At 41.4% G+C, this 24,408-nt stretch overlaps 1 protein-coding gene across 11 annotated transcripts in view; it reads right to left on the bottom strand.

The window, feature by feature from the left end:
* The window catches only part of LOC307117829 (ankyrin repeat and SAM domain-containing protein 1A), a 155,449-nt gene that overhangs the window by 98,423 nt on the left and 32,618 nt on the right, over window positions 1-24,408 (bottom strand). For 7 of the 11 annotated variants that reach the window (XM_079802982.1, XM_079802985.1, XM_079802978.1 and 4 more), the window contains exons 2-3: window positions 22,067-22,147; window positions 21,796-21,952 (exon numbers count right to left, since the gene is read on the bottom strand). In XM_079802982.1, the coding sequence (XP_079659108.1) occupies window positions 21,796-21,952; window positions 22,067-22,147 (238 nt within the window). Of the gene's footprint in view, window positions 1-14,707; window positions 14,771-21,795; window positions 21,953-22,066; window positions 22,148-24,408 lie in introns of all 11 variants that reach the window. The other 4 variants (XM_079802984.1, XM_079802976.1, XM_079802981.1 and 1 more) reach the window with 1 other exon arrangement.

Raw genomic sequence — 24,408 nt, 5'->3', positions numbered from 1 at the left:
AGCGAGGGCCGCGTCCATGCACTTCGTAAATGTACGGGGTGCTAGTGACAGGCCGAACGGAAGGACAGTGTATTGATAAGCCTGGCCGTCGAAGGCGAATCGTAAGAATGGCCTGTGACGCGGCGTTATCTTGATTTGAAAATATGCATCTTTCAAATCTAGGGAGATTAGCCAGTCTCTCGGGCGAATATGCGCGAGGATCTGCTTGGTCGTGAGCATCTTGAACGATCTTTTCATAAGAGCTTTGTTCAGACGCCTCAGATCCAGAATCGGTCTGAGCGACCCATCCCTTTTTGGCACGAGAAAATACCGGCTGTAAAAGCCTGACTCGCTCATAGAGTGGGGAACCGGTTCTATAGCCCCTTTGCACAGCAGCGTTCACATCCGCAGATGTGCTACTTCCTCGCTCACTCTCGTCTCTGTACGCGCACAGAAGCGCGGAGGGCGGCGAGCGAACTGCAGAGTGTAGCCGTGCTTCACTGTTTTCAGCACCCATTCTGATACACCTGGAATGGCTTCCCACGCTCTCGCGTGCGCCACACGGGATAGAACGGCCTCCGGGCTCGAAACGCCGCGCTTCGCGGGTTTGACGGCCCGTATAGGAGGGGCGGGCGCAGTGCGCACGCTCTCTGTGCTGTGGGCCAGCCGATCGCTCGCGATGGCTGGCCGCCCTACACACTGCATCTCTGCCGCTTCGAGCGGGGAGTGGCTTGTGTGCGGCCCTACACTCATCGCTCCGGCCACCCTGGGCGGAAAATAAATGGTGTGTGGCGTGGCGCGTGGCGCCTGAGGCATAATGTTCGCGAAAATGTGTGAGCGCGTTTGAGCGGGCACAACTCTTACGCGTGGAACATGACCGGTTAAGAGTGGCTGTGTGACAGCGCGTGTGGTGGTTAGTCGTGGACGCAAACAAGCGGACACGTGACCTAACTCTAGCACTCGAGCGGCCGGTGGCCGCTTTATGTGAGTGGGGGACACAGGGTTTATAGTGCTTGTGTGCAGGGGTGAACACAGAAAAGTGGGCACATTTACTGCATTTGAAACACATACGGCGCGAGCCGTGCGACCAGAAATAATGCAACTTTTGTGATTTCTCTGGTTCGCCGTAAAAACGGTGGTTATTGACAGGCGAGAAGGCATTTTTGCCGGCTCGTTGGCTGCGTAAAATCCATCTGCAGCAGCCACAGTGGTGGGGGCTGACAGGAAAAAGAGTTTTGACGGTGGTCCGGCCGCGGCGGGACTTAACCGTCGTTTCTCGCCTCTTGCTAGGAGGACTTTGGAGGCTCGGGCTTCAGCGTGATCCTAGGCCGGGGGCCCCGAGGTGGAGGCGGCTTACCACGGCTGGAAGAGCGCGATCTGGGGCGGCCGCTCGGTCTTCTCTTAGACGAAGGGGGCCGCGCTGGGCGCTGCGCGGAGCTCGTTGCTGGCTGGTCACGAGGACGGCGAGCAGCGGAGCTATTGCTAGCGCCGGGGCGTCGAGGCAGGAAAAGGTTCATGGCCTGCGTCGTTTTCTGCACTTCGGAGAAACGGTCGACGATCCCCTTGACCGCTGGTCCGAAAAGCCCAGAGAGAGCGGGGCGTTTAGGAAGGCCGCGCGCTCTGTTTCTCGCATGTGCGCGAGCGTGAGCCAGAGGTGGCGCTCAGCTACCGTGAGGGAGGCCATAGAGCGTCCGAGGGCCTGTGCTGCGGTCTTGGTGGCGCGAAGGGAGAGATCCGTCGCGCTTCGCAAATCCGTGATTAACTCAGCGTCACAGCATTTCTCGTCCATGTCGCGGAGGAGATTAGCTTGGAGGATTTGCAGCACGGCCATAGAGTGCAGAGCGGACGCAGCTTGACCGGAGGCAGCGAAAGCGCGGCCGATCAGCGATGACGTCACTCTGCAGGCCTTAGACGGGAGGGCAGCCTTTGAGCGCCAACCAGAAGGCGGGCAAAGGTGCGCTGCGACCGCCTCTTCCACCGGAGGGATAGCGTTGTAGCCTTTCTCGGCCGCGGCGTCAACTTGTGAGAGCGTCGAAGAAGCCTGAGACGAGACCCTCGCGGAGAATGGCGCATTCCAGGACTTTGCGAGCTCCTCGTGAAGCTCCGGCAAAAAGGGTGCAGTCCTGGAGGTGGGCGCACGGTGGCGACTGTTTAGGAAGCATCCGTCAAGTCGGTTCGGCGCTGCCACCTTGGGCGGGGCCCATTCGAGGCCTAGCTGCTCGACAGCCCGGGTGAGAAGGCGCAAGAGTTCGGCGTCCTCACCCGCTCGAGAGCGTCCGGAGCCCCGGACTGAAGAGGACGCGGAAGACCAGTCCTCGCTGTCGGAAGCCATGATGGAGCAGCTGTCGGCGCGTTCCGCGGCCGCATCCGCCTCATCCCCGGAGGCGGCAACAGAAATGGCGGCCTGGGGTGGGGGCGGGGAAGGCGAGAGAGAAGCGGGCGGGAAAGGTTCCGGCGAGCTTCTCTCTGCGAGCTCCGGAGTCCGCTGCGAGCGGCGCTTCTTCTTGCGCGGCGTGGCAGGGACTGGAGGGATATCATCTTCGAACAGGACGAGTCGAGCCCGCAGGGTCGACATCGTCAGTTCTTCGCACTCTTGGCATCCGCCAGCGTGGAGTGCGGCGGCGGCGTGATCACGGCCCAGGCAGAGAGCGCAGATCACATGGCGGTCCCCGGAGCTGAGCTGCGCGTGACACGAGCCGCAGGTGGAACGAGACATTTGTATCAACGCTCGGCTCTTTTTGTGAAAAGTGTGACGCAGCGGCGACAACACTTTGAGCGTAAAAGGATATGGGGCTGCCGGATAGCAGAGCAGGCACGGAAGGCTGAAGGTGGCGCGATGCTGCCGGCTTCCTCAGGCGCTGTCCTCTGCTTGCTTGTCTGCGCGGTCACGGCGGCGGGTTCCAGATCCAGCGATGCGAAGGGCTTCGCTGAAGAAAAGAAAATCGAATATGCAGCCCGTGAGCCCTGCTTATATACACGTGGCCACGCCCCACCTGTAGGCAAATGAAGCCAGGTGGGCGCGAAGCGCCCTCATTGGTCGCCACGTCACGCGGGCTCACCGATAGGCTGCTGCAGTTGCCAGCAGAGCAGCCAATAGCACGCTGGAATAGCCTGCTATGGTCTGCCAGGCTGCCGCACTGCGTTGACAATGTTACAAAATTAAGGATAATTTTGGGTTTTTCAGAAATCTCGAAGAAAGAATACTTTCCCGTAGCGTAAGGAACTTACGCAATACGAGAGAACCTCTCGTAAGAGAACTGCTAATTTTAAGCTAATTCTAAATAAGTAATATATATATATATATACACACACACACTCACCTAAAGGATAATTAGGAACACCTGTTCAATTTCTCATTAATCTAATTATCTAATCAACCAATCACATGGGAGTTGCCTCAATGCATTTAGGGGTGTGGTACTGATCAAGACAATCTCCTGAACTCCAAACTGAATGTCAGAATGGGAAAGAAAGGTGATTTAAGCAATTTTGAGCGTGGCATGGTTGTAGGTGCCAGACGGGCCGGTCTGAGTATTTCACAATCTGCTCAGTTACTGAGATTTTCACGCACAACCATTTCTAGGGTTTACAAAGAATGGTGTGAAAAGGGAAAAACATCCAGTATGCGGCAGTCCTGTGGGTGAAAATGCCTTGTTGATGCTAGAGGTCAGAGGAGAATGGGCCGACTGATTCAAGCTGATAGAAGAGCAACTTTGACTGAAATAACCACTCGTTACAACCGAGGTATGCAGCAAAGCATTTGTGAAGCCACAACACACACAACCTTGAGGCGGATGGGCTACAACAGCAGAAGACCCCACAGGGTACCACTCATCTCCACTACAAATAGGAAAAAGAGGCTACAATTTGCACGAGCTCAGCAAAATTGGACAGTTGAAGACTGGAAAAATGTTGCCTGGTCTGATGAGTCTCGATTTCTGTTGAGACATTCAGATGGTAGAGTCAGAATTTGGCGTAAACAGAATGAGAACATGGATCCATCATGCCTTGTTACCACTGTGCAGGCTGGTGGTGGTGGTGTAATGGTGTGGGGGATGTTTTCTTGGCACAATTTAGGCCCCTTAGTGCCAATTGGGCATCGTTTAAATGCCACGGCCTACCTGAGCATTGTTTCTGACCATGTCCATCCCTTAATGACCACCATGTACCCATCCTCTGATGGCTACTTCCAGCAGGATAATGCACCGTCACAAAGCTCCAATCATTTCAAATTGGTTTCTTGAACATGACAATGAGTTCACTGAACTAAAATGGCCCCCACAGTCACCAGATCTCAACCCAATAGAGCATCTTTGAGATGTGGTGGAACGGGAGCTTCGTGCCCTGGATGTGCATCCCACAAATCTCCATCAACTGCAAGATGCTATCCTATCAATATGGGCCAACATTTCTAAAGAATGCTTTCAGCACCTTGATGAATCAATGCCACGTAGAATTAAGGCAGTTCTGAAGGTGAAAGGGGGTCAAACACAGTATTAGTATGTGTTCCTAATAATCCTTTAGGTGAGTGTATAATAGTATATAAATAATAGTAAAACAACAGTCTTCACTGTTCCTCACACTTCCGACTTCAGAAAACTCTAAATATACTGAGCTGGACGTATGGACTACATTTGATACTTGGTGCTTTTGCCTCCTTTTATAAATTTAAAAGACTGCAATTGTAAATCGCATGGAAAATAGCAACCCCCACTTCTCGAAATACCTCCTTTTTGTGCTTCGCAAACTTAATAAAGTCATGCATGTTTGGAAAGACACGAGGGTGAGTAAACTTTCATCTTTGTGTGAACTATCGCTTCAACAGTCTGAAGTCTCGTCCCAGCGATGGCCTTTCCGGAGCTTTGGACTAAACATGATAAAACGAGTCCAAAAGCGACGGAGCTTAGCGTTCTGCTCACGCTCGCGCTCACTCTGGGTTTAATAAGCCTGATGACTCCTCAGCTCAGAGAACTGTCACCCCTCATCCAATCGCATGGCTCCATACGGGAGCGCATGTGCCCTTCCTGAGGGAACAAACCAAATTAGCACATTAACACAAGTTGCATATATGCGTTGGCCGACTGTATGTGATTCAGGGTTTAAGCTCCACCAGAGACATAAACGCAGCCTGACGTGTTCGGCCTATGTTGGGATTATTCTAGAAGGCTTATGATATGCATGTCAGGTCAGCGCATATGCGTACGGATGAGGATAATCAGTGCTGAAAGCTGACCTACCACGTGATGTCATGCTGATTACATCATCATCACATAACCTGTGAGGAGGGGGGGGGGGGGGGGTGATTACATCATCAGTGTGTGCCCTGTGGGAACGGGGGGTGGGAACATCTGCCACCGCTGCTGCCACCAGAGCGCTGACACACACACCGTTTCTGGTCCCCATTGACTTCCATAGTATGAATATATATATATTGAAGTCAATGGGGACCAGATCACACTGTTTGGTTACAAACATTCGTCAAAATATCTTATTTTGTATTAAATAGACAAAGAAACTGATGCAATTTTATAACAGATGTATTGTTCACTATTAGTTCATGTTAACTAATGTATAATGTTAACAAAGTTCAATATTTCTTATTAATATAATTGTATATTTTGCACAAAAATGAGACCTATTTTTACAAGCATTACAATTTTTGCATTGTTACTTTATTTTAATTAATATTAATTCCTTATTTCAATTATTAATAAGGACAATTTGATAAACATTTAAATTAAATTTAAAAAAGACTGTTTTATTTTAATCATAAGTCAGTCAAATAAATATTAGCATAATACATTACAGTTCAAATAATATAGAATTGTTTTTTACATTACAAGACTGACATTGATGAAATGTGTTTGTGCTCATGCGATTTGTTGTTATTGTTAACTAAAATAATTGAAGTTTTGTTAATTGAAATAAAGCTCAAATGAAAAAATATAAAATAAAAAGTAATACAAAAATTTGATAAAATGAAAAAATATAATGAAAAGTAATAAAAAATAAATAAAAGTAATACAAATTAAATTAAATTAAATAAATAAATAAATAAAAAGTAAAAAAAGTAATACAAATAAAATAAAATAAAATATGTATGTATTAAATTTTTTAATGAAATGCATGTATTAAAATGGCTAAAAGTTAAAGTGACATAAATATTTAGAAAAAAACAATAAAATTGACAATTGACAAATTCACATTACAAAATTTCTAAAATTCTCACGGTGCGTGCGTGCGTACATACATACATACATACCGGTACATACAAACAAAATAACTGATTGCAATGCAAAAAATAATATCACAGGAAATGAATGCATATTTTACCATTAAGAAAAATATAATCTCTTTCTTTTAGGGTGAAACATGACCTAGACGTGTAGTTGACAGGTCTCGTTAGTAGGGTTGGGCATCGTTTTGATTTGAACGATTCTGATTCCGATTCCGATTCTTAGTTTCGATTACGGTTCTTTTCGATTCTCGATTCCGATTCTTTGAGGGGTGGAGTCACAACATGTCACAGGCTCATTTCACAGAGGAAAATTGTATTTTGATTCAATAATGAGTTTTAGTTTTGGGACTTTCTCCGCTGGCATTTTCACTTGCTTTGCTGCAAAGGTGAATGGAGTTCCACACCGAGTCCCGGTTTAACAATAGCATTAACAGCAGTCATTAGGACTGCTACTAGCGTGGGCAATTTGCGTAGCCTATAGCTACATTTATCTACGAGGGGGAAACATAATTTCAGTAACGTTGTTGTTCACCACAATTCGCAATTTGGTCAAGGGCTTACACTACAATCACTTACCTGATTATGATGAGGTGGGATAATGTTAGTTCACCCTGAAATGAAAATAAAGCCATCTTTTACTCACCCAGCTGTTGTTCAAATGCGCGTGTTCCAGTGTGTGCGCACTCCAAGCCGCAGTAGCCTCGTGCAATATTGTCATGACAACCGGTACACAATATTCACTTAAGGAGGTTATATTATTAGTATTATTTCTTATCATATACGTTATAGAAAAGACGAGAATAGCGTTTTTTTCTATTGAGCTTGATTTCTCAAAATGGTGCGCGCGCGCGCGCGTGCGTGTGTGTGTGCTTATCGTGGGTGCAATGACAACAGTGCGAGTTATTATAGTAGGCATGAGCGCCGGCGGCTGCTGACAGCTCATAGTGTAACTTACACAGAGGAGCGCGCTCAGAATAACGGCCGAGCTCAGTGTTTTGACTGAATAATACGGTTTCTTTCTCGCAAAACCTATAGTGTGCCCACTGAACACTTTCCATATGGCGCGCGTCTCCCTGTATCGTTGCGTGATACATTTGTTTACTTTTTGTAATGTTTTAGCTGATCGCCATTCACTGCCATAATAGGAAGGAGCGCGTGCAGGAACAGTATTTTAAATGTCATAGGACATAGGGCACTGGGACAACATTAGGGTAAGTAAAAGAAGGCTTTATTTTCATTTCAGGGTGAACTATCCCGTTAATAACGTTGGTTAGCGCAGGGTTGCCCGAGGGACAGACCTGCGCAGCATTTCAAACACGCTACACTCGTTAATTTATAGCTACACCACATATTTGTAGTGCATCCTCCCGTGCAAGAAATAAGTTTGTCATGTGTTGCACTGTGCCGACCCAGGTTTTTTTTTTTTTAGTGAAATAAAGCCACACTTTTGAGTGCCGCTTACCGTGCTCCATGGCTGCAACAGAACAAACGGGCGCGGCAAGCACTTCCGAAAACTTGCGCGTTTGGAACCGATGATCGGAATCGAAAACAAAATTTCTAAACGATTCCAATGGCATCGTTATTTTTTAAACGGTTCCAAGTTGGAACCGGTTCTCGATGCCCAACCCTACTCGTTAGATTCAGGCACCGTTGCCAAAATCATCCATAGATTGACAGAAGTGAAACCCAGTTCCCGTCAAGCATCCTCACACACGAGCACTCGAACAGATGTGTCATCTCTCTGGAGGGAGCGCAATGCAATGCTTTCCACATTATCCACACACAATCCCATCTCACTGGGAAGAGAGCACAGCATTTCACATTTCTCAAAGAGTCCGAGGGACGTTTGGTACCCACGGATAAAAGCTTTTAGAGAGGGAGACAAAAATGCTCACGCTTCACAACTGATGTGATTTTAAACAATTAATGTCACGAAGAGATCACGGGTTTGTGAGCGCCATGCTGGAACACGCTGGAAACCTCAGCCAACATGCAGGATAAAGAAATCTCTGGAGTCTCACCCTGGACCTAGATTCCTACAAATTATTTAAAGGTCAAGAAAAATGAATGAGACCATTCAAATCTAGTGAGCATTTGAAGGCATCATAGACGAAGCCTCTTCCAAAAGGTATCAAAATAAAAATGGCTGGATTACAGCATTTCATATATGCTTTGCAGATTATTACATTTGTATTGAAACCATCTAAAGGGTCGTTTACACATCGATTTCAATTAAAAACGGAAAACTTATGTGTTTTGACCATTTATTTAAATGACTGCGTTTTGAAAACGGGAAATGAAAATGATGAACGGTGAACGGATAGAGTGAAACATTCAGCCAGGATGGCGGATGAGTTGAAAGGAATTGTTTAATCCAATTTAAATGGAGAGTTTCACCCATATTTTTGTGTTCTATGTATTTTTAAGCTTATTATAGCAGAAATTCAAACACAAAACCACATTACATTTTTTCAAAATTGAGATTTATACATCATCTGAATCTGAATAAATAAGCTTTCCATTGGTGTGTGGTTTGGTAGGATAGGACAATATTTGGTAGAAACACAACTATTTTGACCCATACAATGTATTGTTGGCTATTGCCACAAATATACCCGTGAGACTTGTAGTCCAGAGTCACATTTATTATAGAAACATACTACAGTAATCCTAATTCTACATGCACTACCGCTGAGGAAAACTTTTAGGAAGACAGTTCAATCCTATAGCTCATGAATGGGAGAAACTGCAAAGTGCAATATGGCGGAATAGTCCCGCCTTCTAAAGTAAGAGAGCCAAACGCTGATTGGTAAAGTCACTGAGTCACTGCAGCTGCCGTTAGAAGCTCCGGTTCCCATAGACATGGGCACTTTTCCCGGATGATCATGCACTCATCAACCAGAGCGAGAGCAAGAGCGTGCCCATCCATGAGCTTAGTTCGGGTTATGGAAGCCGTCGACGTCGCTGCCATTTTGTTTTTAGACCACAAAATCAACAATGTCACTAAAGAAGTGTGTTTTGGTGCTGGATCCGTGTGGATGAAATGCTGATACGGTACAACATTTTTACATATACAGCTAAACGCGTCTCCGTGTGGACGGGGCCTTAATGTCTTCTTTTATCTTCAGTTGATGTCATCTAGGATGTGTCTGAAATCAGTTGTAGTTGTTGTTGTGTCTTTCCTTCAGTGGCGGTGCTTGTTAACAACAGGTGTTCATCATTAATGCTCAATCATTAACTTCAACACTGATTCAGTGTTACTTATAACACTATATAAACTATATAAGTGTGGACTATATAAACACTGAGCAGTGTTCATTTAACACTGGGAAATTTGCTGTGTAAACATGGCCAACAATTTTTTTAAAGTTGGCCGGAATATGTCTGTGCCAAATACACTCCTTCAGGATTCAAACAAGTTTCGGAAAGTTTTTTCCAAGTATGTGTATGCGCACATCAACCAGAGCGAGAGCGCGCCCATCAATGAGCTTTGTTCGGTTATGGGAGCCGTCGGCAGCGCTGTTGTTTTGTTTTTAGACCACGAAATCAACATTGTCACTAAAGAAGTGTGTTTCTGGTTGTGAGGGAAAGAACCTTGTTCAGCTTCCCAAACAATCCAGCATTAAACAATGTATGCAGTTTGTTTTTCCGGAGTTCTACAAGTGTGTGTGTTTGTTCCCGGTCACTAGTCGAAACCGCTGGCGGGTAGTGAAACTGCAACAAATGTGTGTGTTTTGTTGGCAATATGCACGTAAGTGCATATAATGTCAACAACACAAACGTGTAGTGAATCAAAAGTTATCCAGGGACAATGCCATGATGTAGTGTGTGTGTGTGTGTGTGTGTGTGTGTGTGTGGGGGCATGGTTTTGTGAAATATCAGGACACAAATGTGTATAATGACATGGGTATGACATAGGTATTACAAAAAGAGGTTGAAATATGAGGACGTTACCTATGTCCTCACTTTTCAAAATGCTTATAAATCATACAGAATGAGGTTTTCTTCACAGAAAGTAAACTGTGCAGTTTCCTGTGATGGGTAGGTTTAGGGGCAGGGGCAGTGTAGGGGGATAGAAAATATGATTTGTACGGTATAAAAACCATTACGACTATGGAATGTCCCCACATTTCACAAAAAAAACCCTGTGTGTGTGAGTGTGAGTGTGTTTGTGACTCTTTAGCTCCGCCCACAGCACACCTCCACGTGTTCGGCTGTTTACAGCGTATCTGTCTTTTATAAATATGTTAAAACTAAAGACTCTTCGGAGATATGAAGGATGCAGTACTACTCTATAGGTACTCAAGATTAACATGAGACTGGCAGAAACTGTGTGTGTTATGCCCCCTTTAAATGTCACCTTTACAAGGTAGTGGCATATTTAGACAGTAGAAAGCGAGGCAACTCGCTAGGTTTTGAAACAAACCTATAATGTTCATTGGGAATTATGATGACAAGGCAATAATTTCTGTACATTTTCATGCAGACGATGCTATTAACTAGGTCATCTGAGAGCGAGAGTGGTTCCCCACAGACACAATCAAGAGGAAGTGGTGATGAATGCATTCTCTAAATAAGGCTCTCCTGAAATAAATCCATAGTAGGCAGGTGAAGCGAGTGAGTCTCGGCTCTATGAATAGCTACTGTGTGTTTGATTGTCTCTCATTATTGTTTGTTCATTCAGAAGGGAAAATACAACAAATCTTTTTTAGAGCTACTGTTCAAACGCAAGTTATGTTTGCTAGTATGTCCACGGATGGTAGTAAAAGTGTCAGAGGTTCTTCTATGTTTCCAATAGGAAGGTGCTCAAATCTGAATACATTTATCAATGTAACAAAACACCCAATGGATAAATGAAGCCATTAGAATTACCAATCCAGTATTATTTATACACTATCTTCATATTTATTCATATGAATCTGCGTTTATTCTCAACCCAGGCTCATTGAAAAAACATGCCTGTGGCGATATTTCTGCAAAATGAAATTTCAAAACACTTTCAAATGTCTAGTGTGCGGCACTAAAGGCGCATTCAGTGTGAATATGTCAACACTTTGTGCTGTACGTATATCTCCAGTGAGTAGCGCTAAAAGTTTAATGCTCATGTTTGAAAAAATGTTGCCCCTACACTAAACCCTAAATCTACTGATAGTGTTAAGAAAAGCAAACGTGAGATACAAATGCATTTTCTAAAGTAACCAAGCCATTTTCACTTCAGCTCTTCTGAGCTATAAAGCCACAAATATGGAGCAGGTTATGCGATGCAAACATCAAACCATATTAGTTTAGAAATCATGCACTAAGGAGAAAGTGTTTCAATAATATAGTATTGCGCAAGGAATTGATAATCTGCCCCAGTAATCATAATTTGTGTGAAAATTAATACAAATAATGTAACTGGCACTAGTGTTCATTTCAGCGGGAAATTGTATGTAGAGGTTTGTTTTTTGAAGTTTTGCAAACATTTAGGTAGAGTCACATAATTCCAACGAGCCTAGATTGTTTATTTTTACATTTTCAATTTTAGGTTGTTTTAGTCATTTACGTATTTTTGTTATTTGTATTTGTTTATATATACGACTGTCATGGCGGTCGGGCAAATCCACAATATTGGAGTAAATTTGTGCCGTCAAACTGTTGCATAAATGCAACACTCGTAGCCGTGTGATATGGCTATATATTGGCGTGTGTTGATTACCAACGGCACTGCTATCACAGCTGTGCTGACATTGCATGCTCATACATATACATACAAATAAGGTAGGAGGACCGTTCTTTTTGGTGAAGTTCCCCTGCATGTGAGCTACATCTGAATCAAATCTTGTGGTGATGGCATAAAGCAATGTTTAGCCCTTGACACCCCCTTAATGGGCATTTTTTGTTTCTCCATGAGGAATATCTCGCAATCGACTCCATGGATTATGTTGATTTTAATTGGGAGCATCCACTGTAAGTAATGTGCCATTTTCTAAGACCAAAAAATGTTTAAAGCTGCAATATGTAACAATTTTTCAGTAAAATATCCAAAAACCACTAGGCCAGTGTTATATATTTTGTTCAGTTGAGAGCTTACAATATCCCAAATGTTTCCAACTATTTGTAAATCGTGAGAAATTGCTATTTTACCCAAGGAACCGGGACTTGTGAGGGAGTCGCCTGTCGATTACATCATATCTGCGTTCCCCTCGGTTTCCGGTTTTATTTTGCAGAAACGCTTTACTCTCACTGCAGTGTGAACAAGTGTCATAGCAGCCGCTGAGAGAACGCACAGAGTAACGTCACAACATCATTTTCAACACACTCAGATGTATCTAATATGATAATCAGAGCTGCGTTACCTCATACTCATGACCGGAAAAGCGGAAATGGCGCCGGCGACTGTGGCATAATAAAAGTCCCGCTGCTCACGAGGCTTGTGTTGCACTCTTTTTATTAACAATCACTCCTGCTTCTGCTTCAGACTACAGAAACGTTCCCAAGATGTCCCAAGATTCTGCGCTCAAACGTGGCATCATCAAACTACGCCTTTATTGTGAATAGGCGACCTCTAGCAGATGGAAAAGTTACATAGTGCACCTTCAATGAAGTTACAAGTGTAAACGTCAACCTGAAAGCTACATTTGATTTTAGTTAGCACTGGTGCACCTGTGGAGTTTTATTTGTAACTCCGTGAGGAATATCTTGTGATCGACGGAATGGATTCATCAAATTAACATTCATTGTAAAGTTCAGAATCTAAGCTTTTAAATTACACCTATTTTGTGTAGTTTTGAAAAATATGATTATACATTTTTTTCAAAGCTAGGTGGCGCCGGCGATATTATATATCATTAATTACTATTTATTAATATTAGTATTATTATGCACGTTCAGAACATCAAAACCCATGATGAATGGTTTCTCTTCCGTTCACCATTCTGTAATTTTTCTTCCTCGGCTATCCAGCCATGACACCGTTTCCATGACTACACCCCACCTCTCTCTGCCAGTAGTATGGCACACACACACTTCCTAAAATGATTCAAGCCGACGGCTACACAGAAAAGCTTCTTGACTCTGTATGTGTGTGTGTGTGTGTGTGTGTGTGTGTGTGTGTGTGTGTGTGTGGCACAGCAAGTATTCTAGAAATACCATTTAACAATCACAAAACACACACTTCCTGTCAGCTCATGAATTATGCATTTCCACTTCAGTCTGTTCAGTTCAAACCTGCCTGACACACACACACACACACACACACACGCGTTCACACGGCCGCTGGTACGAGACTGATCTAAAGCTTCTGTAAAACCCCTCTGTGCTATCGAATGAAAGCGATATCGAATGAAAGCGAGATGAAGAGTTCTCTGCGCTTCAGCACATCATCACAGCATCCACATGTAATACACAAAATAAAGCAGCTTTAAAAGTTTAAATGTGCAAAATGTCTCAACGTTCAAATAACTTCTCCTATCCCCTTTTAAACTGCAAAGACATTACATTCACTTATTTGGTACTGGGACAGAAAAGGCTACAGAACAGGAAAAAATAGATAAAGAGGATATGCGCATAAAGAAGTCGGTGACAAGTAAGAAATAAAACAAAAATCTATTAAAACACAATGCCAACATCTTAAAGTAATCTTCCAGTTTGTATAGCATGTATGGTTTATGACACTTTTCCTTACACCTTGAAAACATGCGAGTGAACATCTTGATAATTTAAATTAAAAATAGATAATAAATAAATCTACATTTCAAGCTAAAGAAATGAGTATTGAACTAACCGTATTTTCTCTTTAAAAATTATCAAATTATATAATATTTCTCATGCATTCTCACTATTATAATATCCAATTTTCGTGAAATAATTCATATCTGTATTTACTGATCCAAATCCACATTAATATCTGTATATAACAAATAATTTTAGTTGCACCAAAACATTTTTAAACCATGAGCTAATGTTGTCTTATCTGAAAATAAATAAAATAATAATAAATACATATGCGTGTGTGTGTGCTGTTAAATCGATTAATCGCTATTAAATCACATCCACATATATATATCATAATTATACACAGTACACACACACATATATATTATGTAAACACTTATTTTGGATGCGATTAATCGATTTAACATTCATTTTCATTCATTATTAGTCCAGGAAACCTGTTTGGAATCCATAATTTTTATAGTTCGCAGACAAAACGACACGTCACACGGTCACAGCTTTAACAATCATGATGAAATGCTCTAACACACACAACTGTACAAAAACAAGTGCACAAAATTAGCTTCAGACTGCAGTGAGATAATTACAGCACTTTCGGTCACGTCTTTACACATCATACACCTTCACACATATACGGCGTATGTGTGCTTTTATAACCCACATCATCCACAAACATGAGAAAGAGTGAAGCGACACCGTCCCAACACAAACCAGACAAACTCAGGCGTGGCGTATGGAGGTGAAGCGTGCAGGTCAGAGGTCATGGGTACACACCTTGGCATTAATATAGGGGTCAAATGGGCCACAGCGTTTGAACTCTGTGTGGTCTAGAGAGCTCTGGGAGAGGGAGAGAACAGGAAGGAGAGGTGTTCAGCCTCACACATACACACACACACACACACACAGAACACAAGGACTCAGTGTTAATGAACTGCATGATCACATGATGAAACAGGCAAAAGAAACTACAGGCTGGCTTAGAGTCCGTCGAATGATAAACGTGAAATATTTATTTTGAAAAAAAGGCAAAAAAAAGTTAATAGGAATACAAACTCTAAGTAGACAAAATCAGAAACATCTGACAATGAAATTTACTAGCATATGTCAATTTGGCCAATCAAACGATGGAGAATAAACCAGCCTTATAAAATGGCAAAAAATGAAACGAGACAAATTTAGTCTAAAAATTTACTTAATGAATCAACAACAACAAAACATAGTTTTTTGCCTGCCGTTTCATTTCATTTTGAGACATTTCACGCTATAACAAATCAATGAGAAAATAGCACAATAACAGAGTTGTTAAATGAAAACTGTGATTATGATGTTACTGAAAAACACGGAGTGCATCACTACGGAATAACAAATGCATGAATGTCTCTCCAAATTATGCAAAGAGAGAGTATTTGAAGAGAGGCCGTTTCTGCTTTCCTCTGGGGACCTTTCATTCAGACAATACAAACCGACCCCGTGCAATAATAGGGGAGTACAGGTGCACATGAATATTCAGCTTCATTTGTTAAAAGATGTCACACTGTTGGAAATAAAGAGGGAACAGCTATAGAACAGGAAGGCAAGCGAGAGCAAAGAAACCTTTCATTGCGTCAGTTCTTAGTCAACAAACATCTTCAAAGAGCAATTCAGTTCCCAAGCACATTAATCTGGGATTTTAGAAAGGCTCTTAAAGGTAACATAACTACTGTTTACCTTCACTACTGTTTAAGTGTAAGATAAGTGGAGCTTAATGGCCCACATGAAAAAATACTATAGTATATTATAGAAAATTACAGTAAAATTACTCTAGTAGATACTATAGTGTTTTTGAACTATACTATAGTAAAGATACTACAGTAAATTGTAGTATATTGTAGTATATTATAGTATTTACTACACTTTGTTAATTTACGGTTCAAAAACACTATAGTACTTACTAGAGTAATTTTACTATAATATCCTATAGTATTTTTTCATGTGGGGGGTGTTGCTGTGTTTGAAATGGAATATTAGAATAGTGCTAACTTACCCTTGTGAAAAAGTACACTTAAACAAAAAAAAGAGGAAGAACTTTTGGAAATAATATACTTCATAAAAGCTACATACACTACCCCTACATCCTATTTCATGCGTCAGGTCAGAGGTCACTATTTGCCAGAACTAGACTCGTGTACACCCGTTACTGGAAGCAAGTGATTATAGTTTATAAAGTTATGAATATGGACATTTGTATTTTTTCTTACAAAAATGCATGGCTTTGCTCCAGAAGACCCCCCAGAGCCGTGTGGAGCACTTTTATAATGGATGAATGCCCTTTTTTGGGCTTCAAATTTTGGGCTGCCATTCACTGCCATTATAAAGCTTGGATTAGCCAGGACATATTTTAACATAACTCTGATTGTATTCGTCTGAAAGAAAAACGGATACCTAGGATGACTTGAGGGTGAGTAAATCATGGGCTAGTTTTCATTTTTGAACGAACTAACCTTTTAATTGGAAACTGCATGTAATGTTATGGACACTTAATTGAAAGGTATTAAAGTATACATTTTGATCAAAAGCAATTATCAGAACTTACACATGGTACACCATGTGACTTTTTTTGTTCAAAATTAATAATTTATTCATCAATCCTTTTTTCTTAATATACGTTTTTGTCTTGCCCTGATTCACTATGGTAAGTCTGTTATAAGTGTTTATATTTTAGATCTGACTGGATGGTTTTTGTGTAAAAGTACGAATGTGTCACCCATGCGTGTTAGAGCTGGGAACCACAGGGTACCTCACGATACGATACATGGCTCACGATACCGATATCATCACAATACAGCAATTCTGTGATAATCAATATATTGCTAGATACAATCACGATATCTGTCTAAACAAAATGTCTGTTAAAAGGTTAAGTGCAGGTTTTCCTGTCCGCCATCCCTTTTTCCAAGGCTAGTTAGCTTATGTTCCCAACCCCGAGGAGCATTGAAGTAGCGACTTATTAATAAAAATATTGATATTTGGCGCCAGCGTATCAATTCTTGTAACGCACGGAGGAAGACAGTGATTTATTGCCAAATTGATATTTTGTTCCCACCACTAGTGTGTGTTTCGTCATATCCGTAAATAGAGAAAAGTTGCTCCGGCTACCTTGAGGTGTGTATGGTGTGGGAGTGTCATAGGTTAGTTGTCACAACAAGCGAAAGGTTGACATTGGCCACGCTAAATCTCCAACCTCTGGGGAATCATCCATTTCAAACAAACGGCAAACAGTGGAGAGTCTGCTGGCAAAAAGAGAATGACAGAGCTCGTAATAAAACAAGAATCAACATTGGGTTAGCTTTTATAAGATGGCAGAACTAAGGGATTTGAAATGTTGTATAAGCAACGCGGAGATGGTGTTTTTAATACTCAACAGGTGAGTAAGGTGTTTTATTGCCATATGTAACGTTCACTGTAAAGCATTATCTATTGTGAAGGCTCATTCCATTATGGTTGTTGTAGCGCTCTACTGTAATTTATTCTCAAGGAAGTACCTTGTCTATTAATGGGTAAAGTCAGGGTTTCCAATTAGTCAAAACAACAGCATAAAATATTGCACTTACATGCTCAGATTACATCATTTTTGGATTTCCATGTGTTCACAAACGCCGCAAAACATATTCATCCGTTAAAGGCACGATATGTACGATTTTTTTAATAAAATATCCAAAAAAACACTAGAACAGTGTTATATATTTTGTAGACTTTATCCCAAATGTTTCAATCCAGAGAAATAAGCGATTTTAACCAGAACACGGACCGTGCGTTGCCTATCAATGACATTATCCCCACGTTACCCTCGATTTTCAGTTTTATTTTGTAGAAACCATGGAAACACCAAAAGACGCTTTAATATATGATGTGTTTTATTAGACAGGTGAGCAACTGTTTGGATTCATTCATCGACAGAAAACGAATCATTGCTCAACACAGTTAGTCTTATTGATCAAATCTGGTGTTCTTGATTAACAGCGAGTACCATGTTTTACCATGCCTAATATCATCTAGCTCACTGCAGTGTGAACAAGTGTCTCCTATTAGCCGCCGAGCGAACGCAGAGTGACATTATAACATAACCTTCAACACTCTCAAATGTGTCTAATATGATAAAACAGCGCTGCGTTACCTCACATACACGAGCGGAAGAAGTGACTTTCACTTGAATAAGTGACCTCTAGCAGCGAAAATTACATATTGTTCCTTTAAGCCAAAGCAAAGCACAACCAAATCCAAAGTTCTTCCATAAAATGCATGCAGTTTTGTTGTTTAACCACTAGGGCCAACAGTTACATGATGTACCTTTATGTATCTTTATGTGTAACGTCCTATTTCTATTGTCTATGAAATATGGTTTAAGTCTACTGCCGAATTATAAATCAATTATTTGAACTATTATTATATTTTATAATAATTACCATAATAACTATTATAAACGATTATAATAATTTGATTTTACAATAGTAATAATAAAGTACTGTACATGTTCTTTGATATTAGTTTCCGTTTTAGTCATCGCATCAAAATAAGTATACTTCTTTAAAGCATGACAACAGATTAAACAATGCTTTAAATTGCATTTTAAAGTAAAACTTAATTTAACATTAGAGAGTGTATCAAGTTTAAGATATTTGAAAGTACAGTACGTTTAAGATTTGAAGTAAACTACAAGTGCACATTCATTACAATTAAGTGCACTTTTTCACAAGGGATACTTCGGTTACACTATTTTAAGGTGTCATTGTTACAGTACAATAATATATCTAAGTACTGAGTATTAATAATTAACAACATGTACTTGCTATAGGGTTAGGGTAGGATTAGGGTTCGGTTGAGGGTTAGTTTCACGTAATTATGCATAATTTACTGTTATTACTATGGCAAGTAAATGTAACACATGCAACAAGGACACTGTAAAATAAAGTGTTACCGATACTTCTTACAGTACATGAAACTGTAAACATTTCAAACAGTGAACTGCATTGTTGTCAAATGACCTGTATGTTTCATTCAGCATGAGATATCAAATGATTAGCTCAGAAAAAGAAAACAAAAAGGCATTTCAAATGCAAATGTGCGGTAAAAATCATCACACTGGAAATGTCTATGTTTATATTCAAATGCTGGTTGTTATCCATGAATTTTGTTAATCTGCAACTTAAGTGTCCTAATCTTAACTGACACTACTGGTTCAAACTGTAGCAGCTGATGCAGACATACCGTATACAATCATACAGGCTGTGTCATGTTCTACTTAAAACTAGTAAAAAAGAACTTCGCCCAAATGTGATAGGAGTAAAAATAGTAGTTGTGAAAACAGCTTGTATTAAGGGTGAGATGTCACTGAACTCATGTTAACTCTTTACACACACACACACACTCTCTCTCTCAAAGTGTAAATGAGAGCAGTGTGAAGATGTAAGAGGAAGCAACAGTGTTCCTGATAAGCTGCAGCTTTTCCTGAAACATGTCAAAAAAAACAACAACATCTAACCTCGAAATTACTGAATTTACACACCCTCACTCACTAGTTAACAACCTCCCAATACCCTACAAATGATCTTAGATAGTGTCTCACTAGAAAGGTGAATATTTACAGTACAACTTAACAACTACTGAGAACATGTTTTCTGACTCGTCTCTCAGTTTGGAAGCCTGGTAGAGAGGAAGCATTGGAAATTAAACATTTAAAATTATGCAACATGATCATTTTGAAAACACAGCCATAACCTGAAGACACTATGGCCCCGTTTTCCAACTGGTATTAACATGGAATGTAGTCAACAACACCTAAAAAAGGTCAAAAATCAAACTTTGATTTGTGAAAAGGTCCATTTTTAACATTCTGTGATCTGGGACTGAATCCAATTCTGATATCACAAACTGTTAAGGATGGATAGTATGCGATTGGGATGCAGGGACAGTTTATATGGAGGAAGTTCCACTCGCTGGAATGGTGTTAATTAATGCATTGAAGTTCATTGACCTAAAAAGTAACCCAACTTCACAAAGACATTTGAAATAACTTTCCAGCTCAAACAACACATTTTACACTAAATAATTCATTCAAGTTCTTACCAAATGTACAATCTTCACAGTTCTGTTTTTAAAGTGCCCCTATAATGCTTTTTCAAATATTACCTTTCATGCAGTGTGTGCTACAGCGGTTCGTGAATGTAAAAGGTCTGCAATGTTTTACAGATTAATGTGCGTGACAAATAAAGTCGGTGTCTCCTAAAAGAAAAAATAAATCCTTTCACTGTCTTTTTCCGAATCTAACACTGTGGCAGAATCCAAATAGCCGGGTTTCCACTGTTGGGCCAAAAGGGGGCGTGCTAGTGTGTGCCAGGGCCAGTCATGTTTCCACTGTCCCTTTCGGGGCTTGATCGGGCCTCGTTGGGGCTTCCTCGGGGCCACCGGCCAGGGTTTTTTGGCCGTATACCTTGGTCCAAAGCGGACCAACTGGGGCATGAGGAGTGGTTATCTACAAAGGCGGAGTTGATGTGAGTCTGGAGACAGCAGGGCCGTGAGCGCTGGTTTCATAAACCAGCTAACATCAGCATTAAAGCATCATTTTTAGCTCAAAACTCACTTTCAGACCGCAGCGAGTGTTTGAAATAACTTCTGTTTGTGATCCGATGTAGATTCTGGTCACTGTATAAGGCAGAAATATGTATATGCCATGCAAAAGACTACACGCTTACCATTACTATAGTAAACATGGTAAGAAACCAGACCAACTCCGTTTTTCTGGGAGCTTCCTCTGTTTTACTGGCTGAAAATATAACTGTATTGGGACTGTGACTGGAGAGAGTGCTAAAGCTCCTCAGGTCGTATTTTTGGTGGAAAATTGAGCAAATGAATAAGTGTGTGTCCTCTTTCTTTTGTGAAATAACAGTAAATACCACTTTATTTTTGTGTGACTAATGTGCAGTCTTGACACAAATTAATTAATTATGATCAATGCATCACTTCTCATTGTAAACCTGTGGGCAAACATCGATGCTTGGGTTTTAAATCTTTATGTAAACGACAAAAATGCAAACAAACAGCTGCTTTTATCATGTTGGTTTTGCTATCTCACTAGTTTCTGATAAAAGTTTAGTTTGTTGGTGTAATGATGGGTTTGTGTAACGACATTACAGAGAGGCGTGTTATGGGCGGGTTTTAGTCTGACGGTGGAAACGCAGCGTGGTTTTGGGCTCGGTGCTATTAGCCCGGCCCTGCCCGGCCCATTGAAGGCCCTGGCTCGCTCTGGCCTGACAGTGGAAAAGCAGATAATCACTATTCCCGAAGTTAGTCCACTAATACAGTTCACTTGAAGAAGTGAATGAATGAGTGAATTCGGACAGCCATTGTGTGTACATCGGCTGTACATTCGTTATTATGGTGCAAAGTGGGATTGAATGAGTGCACTCAATAACGCCCACTATGGTTTCGGACACCACTACAATTGGCTGTCCCTTCAAATAGTGCCCTATTTGAGGGTATAGGGGGATTTCGGATTCAGCCTGTGAGAAAAGAGGTGATGTTACAATGTATATTATGAGAAAATTTTCGTTTTTTTGGAGGAGACCTGCAAAACAAAATTAGGAACCTTTAAAATAGCATAATAGAGGCACTTTAAACCCTCCAGAAGGCCTTGCCCTATAGATGTCCAGATTACTGTAGACAATAAGAGTATTTTATACATGTTTTCCATTCTGTTTTTACTGAGAGACGAGGCATAACTACTTTCTGTGGTGATGGCAAGTCACAAGCGCTGCTCATTTGACATGATGTTGTAAATAACCCAGAATACGGCTTTAAATGTGACACTCTGTGTCGGGCGGTCAGACCTGCTCATTGAGTTTGGGGTGAGATGGACCCTGATGGACGAGAAGTTTGACGATTTGCTGGTCTCCCTTCCACGCCGCCAGGTGCAGAGGGTAACAGCCCTTGTTGTCAGCGATGTTCGTCAGAGCCTCGTTCCTCAGAAGTGCTTCCACCACCTCACTGAGAAAGAGAGACATGTACAACCATGTGTGGGATTCAGAAATAAAAGCACATTTAAATAACTACAACTAAAAATATCCTTGAGGTCAAAGGTCATCAGGTGACGGGACTCACCTGTGTCCATTTAAAGCAGCGTGGTGTAGAGGTGTGTATCCAGTGCTGTCCACACAGTTCACATTTGGGCCCCTCCAGATACTGCAAAACAAAGAGTGGACACAACATGACGGTTATTATCACGATATTGATATAACTTGAAAAAGTGTTGCCATACTATGACAGGTTTAATAAAGTAAACACAGTAGCACAGCAGCTTTGTTTACAGGGTTACTGTTACATTTTCGTGATTACCGGCACATGTCTAGTATCAAGTATATTTAAATAGAAAACAGTTATTTTTAATTGTAATATTTCAAAACATTGTATTCGTTTTTAATGTGTTTTTGATTAACCCTCTTCCTTCCCTCGCACTTTGTAACAAATCCTTCCCTCTTAATGTCATGCATAACCCTTTAAATTCAGCTCAGAATATGTCACCTTGGTGGTCTTTGCCGACCTCTTGTGCAATAAAGATAATATACCATGATATTACACCACTAGATGACCTCGTAACTGTATATAGAGCAAATGAGCTTTTCCGCTGGGTCCTAAAGTCAGTTTCTCTTCAGTATGCATTCAGATACAGATGTACTGAAGCATTCCATTCATTCCTATGGGGGTCAAATTGACCAACGAGGGAAGGATTTGTAACTTTTTTTAACATTTCAAGCACAAAACTCCTCGGAACCAGTCAATTTATTTTGTGTGTATTTGTGGTTTAAGTGAGACAAAAGTCCTGGGGTCTTGGACCACTCAGATTAACTCTCAATTAAAAATAAATAAATAAATAAAAATGAGTTTCAGGTCAAAATGACCCGAGGGAAGGATGAGAGTAAAATAAATGCAGCCTTGGTGAGTAGAAGAGACTTCTTTCAAAAACATTTAAAAAAATGTAGTGCTGGCTGGCTTAGTGAAATAGCGCAGCAGCTTTGTCTTTACATTCTGCCTACATCTAGTGTGACCTTTCAGACGTGATTGTGCAATCAGCTCAAGATGAGCAATTTAGGTTAAAAAGTAAACTTTAAAAAAAAAAAAAAAGTAAAACAAGTTTCTTTTTTTTGAAAATGACCAATCGTGTCGCTAGATAAAACCCTATTCCTCATCTGGGATCGTGCAGAGCCCTCTGAAGCCCTTCGAAGCTGCATTAACTTGGACCTCCAACCCGTTGGTTGCCATTGAAGTCCATTATGTGGAGAAAAATCCTGGAATGTTTTTCTCAAACTTAATTTCTTTTCGACTGAAGAAAGAAAGACATGAACATCTTGGATGAGATGGGGGTGAGTAAATTATCAGGAAATTTTCATTTTGAAGTGAACTAATCCTTTAAAGGTCCCATGGCATGGCATTTTTCTATTATTTTATAGTGTTTCCTGAGGTGTACTTATATTGTTAGTATGACTTTTACATCATAAAATGTCATAATTTAGAAATAAAAGGCATTTTTTCTATACTGCTGTTTGCCCTGTGGCTGAATGCCCTGCTTCAAGAGGCGTGTCTGCTGTGAGACTTCAGTAAAAACGCCCACTGTTGTGATTGGCTGACATCTTTGCATTTTAAATGAGCGGAGGAGGCGTGGTTTAACGAGGTCTACGAGGCAGGAGCTGCTGCCAGAGAGACGGATGGACCTGAGTTCACTTCACATCAGTTCTCAGCATGTCTGAACTGTTGTAGTTACAGCATATACTTCAGGTTATTAGTCTATTTCTAGTCGGAGGGGCTGTCACTCATGTCAGAAAGTTAGTAACTTTAGTAAATTATGGATCAGCGCTGACTGGAGACGCGAACCGTTTAGAACGATTCAGTCCGATTTGGTGAACTGATTCGGTTCACTAAAAAGAACTGGTTCAAAAGAAAGATTGTTCGCGAACCGGACATCACTAATGTACCAGAGACTGAGCTCAGCGATTGCTAATAAAGTTATTTATAGTAACTACTGAGTTATGAGAGCGCTGTCAGTCAGCGCGAGTTTATTGTGTTTGTATCTGAGAGTTCTGAATAAACACGAGTCCCAGTCACACCGAGTCCGTCTTCATCATTATTACCAACTTTGTAACACATGCAAATTACCATTACAGCTGTCGAGATGAACGAGTTAAAAGTAAGTGTTGATAATAGCATTATTTTTCAAATAAAATAAAAGCGTCAGTGACGCGCATTGAGTACACAGCGCAAACAAAGACACAACAGCAGTAATCGAATGTAATCCAGTTTAATGTGGGGCTAGGCTGGCTAGCCCGCATATGCTCACGCTTACCCCCCTTCTGCTTAATCTTCTCGCTTAATCGCCGCGTTTGGTGCCTCCGCTGTGGGCCAGATGCAGTACTGGGGGTCGGGGATGTTGAAGGCCACCGGCCAGTGCA

Source organism: Gobio gobio, assembly GCF_949357685.1.
Source record: "Gobio gobio genome assembly, chromosome: 21".
Lineage (NCBI taxonomy): Eukaryota > Metazoa > Chordata > Actinopteri > Cypriniformes > Gobionidae > Gobio > Gobio gobio.
This window is presented reverse-complemented; position numbering and strand designations above follow the sequence as displayed.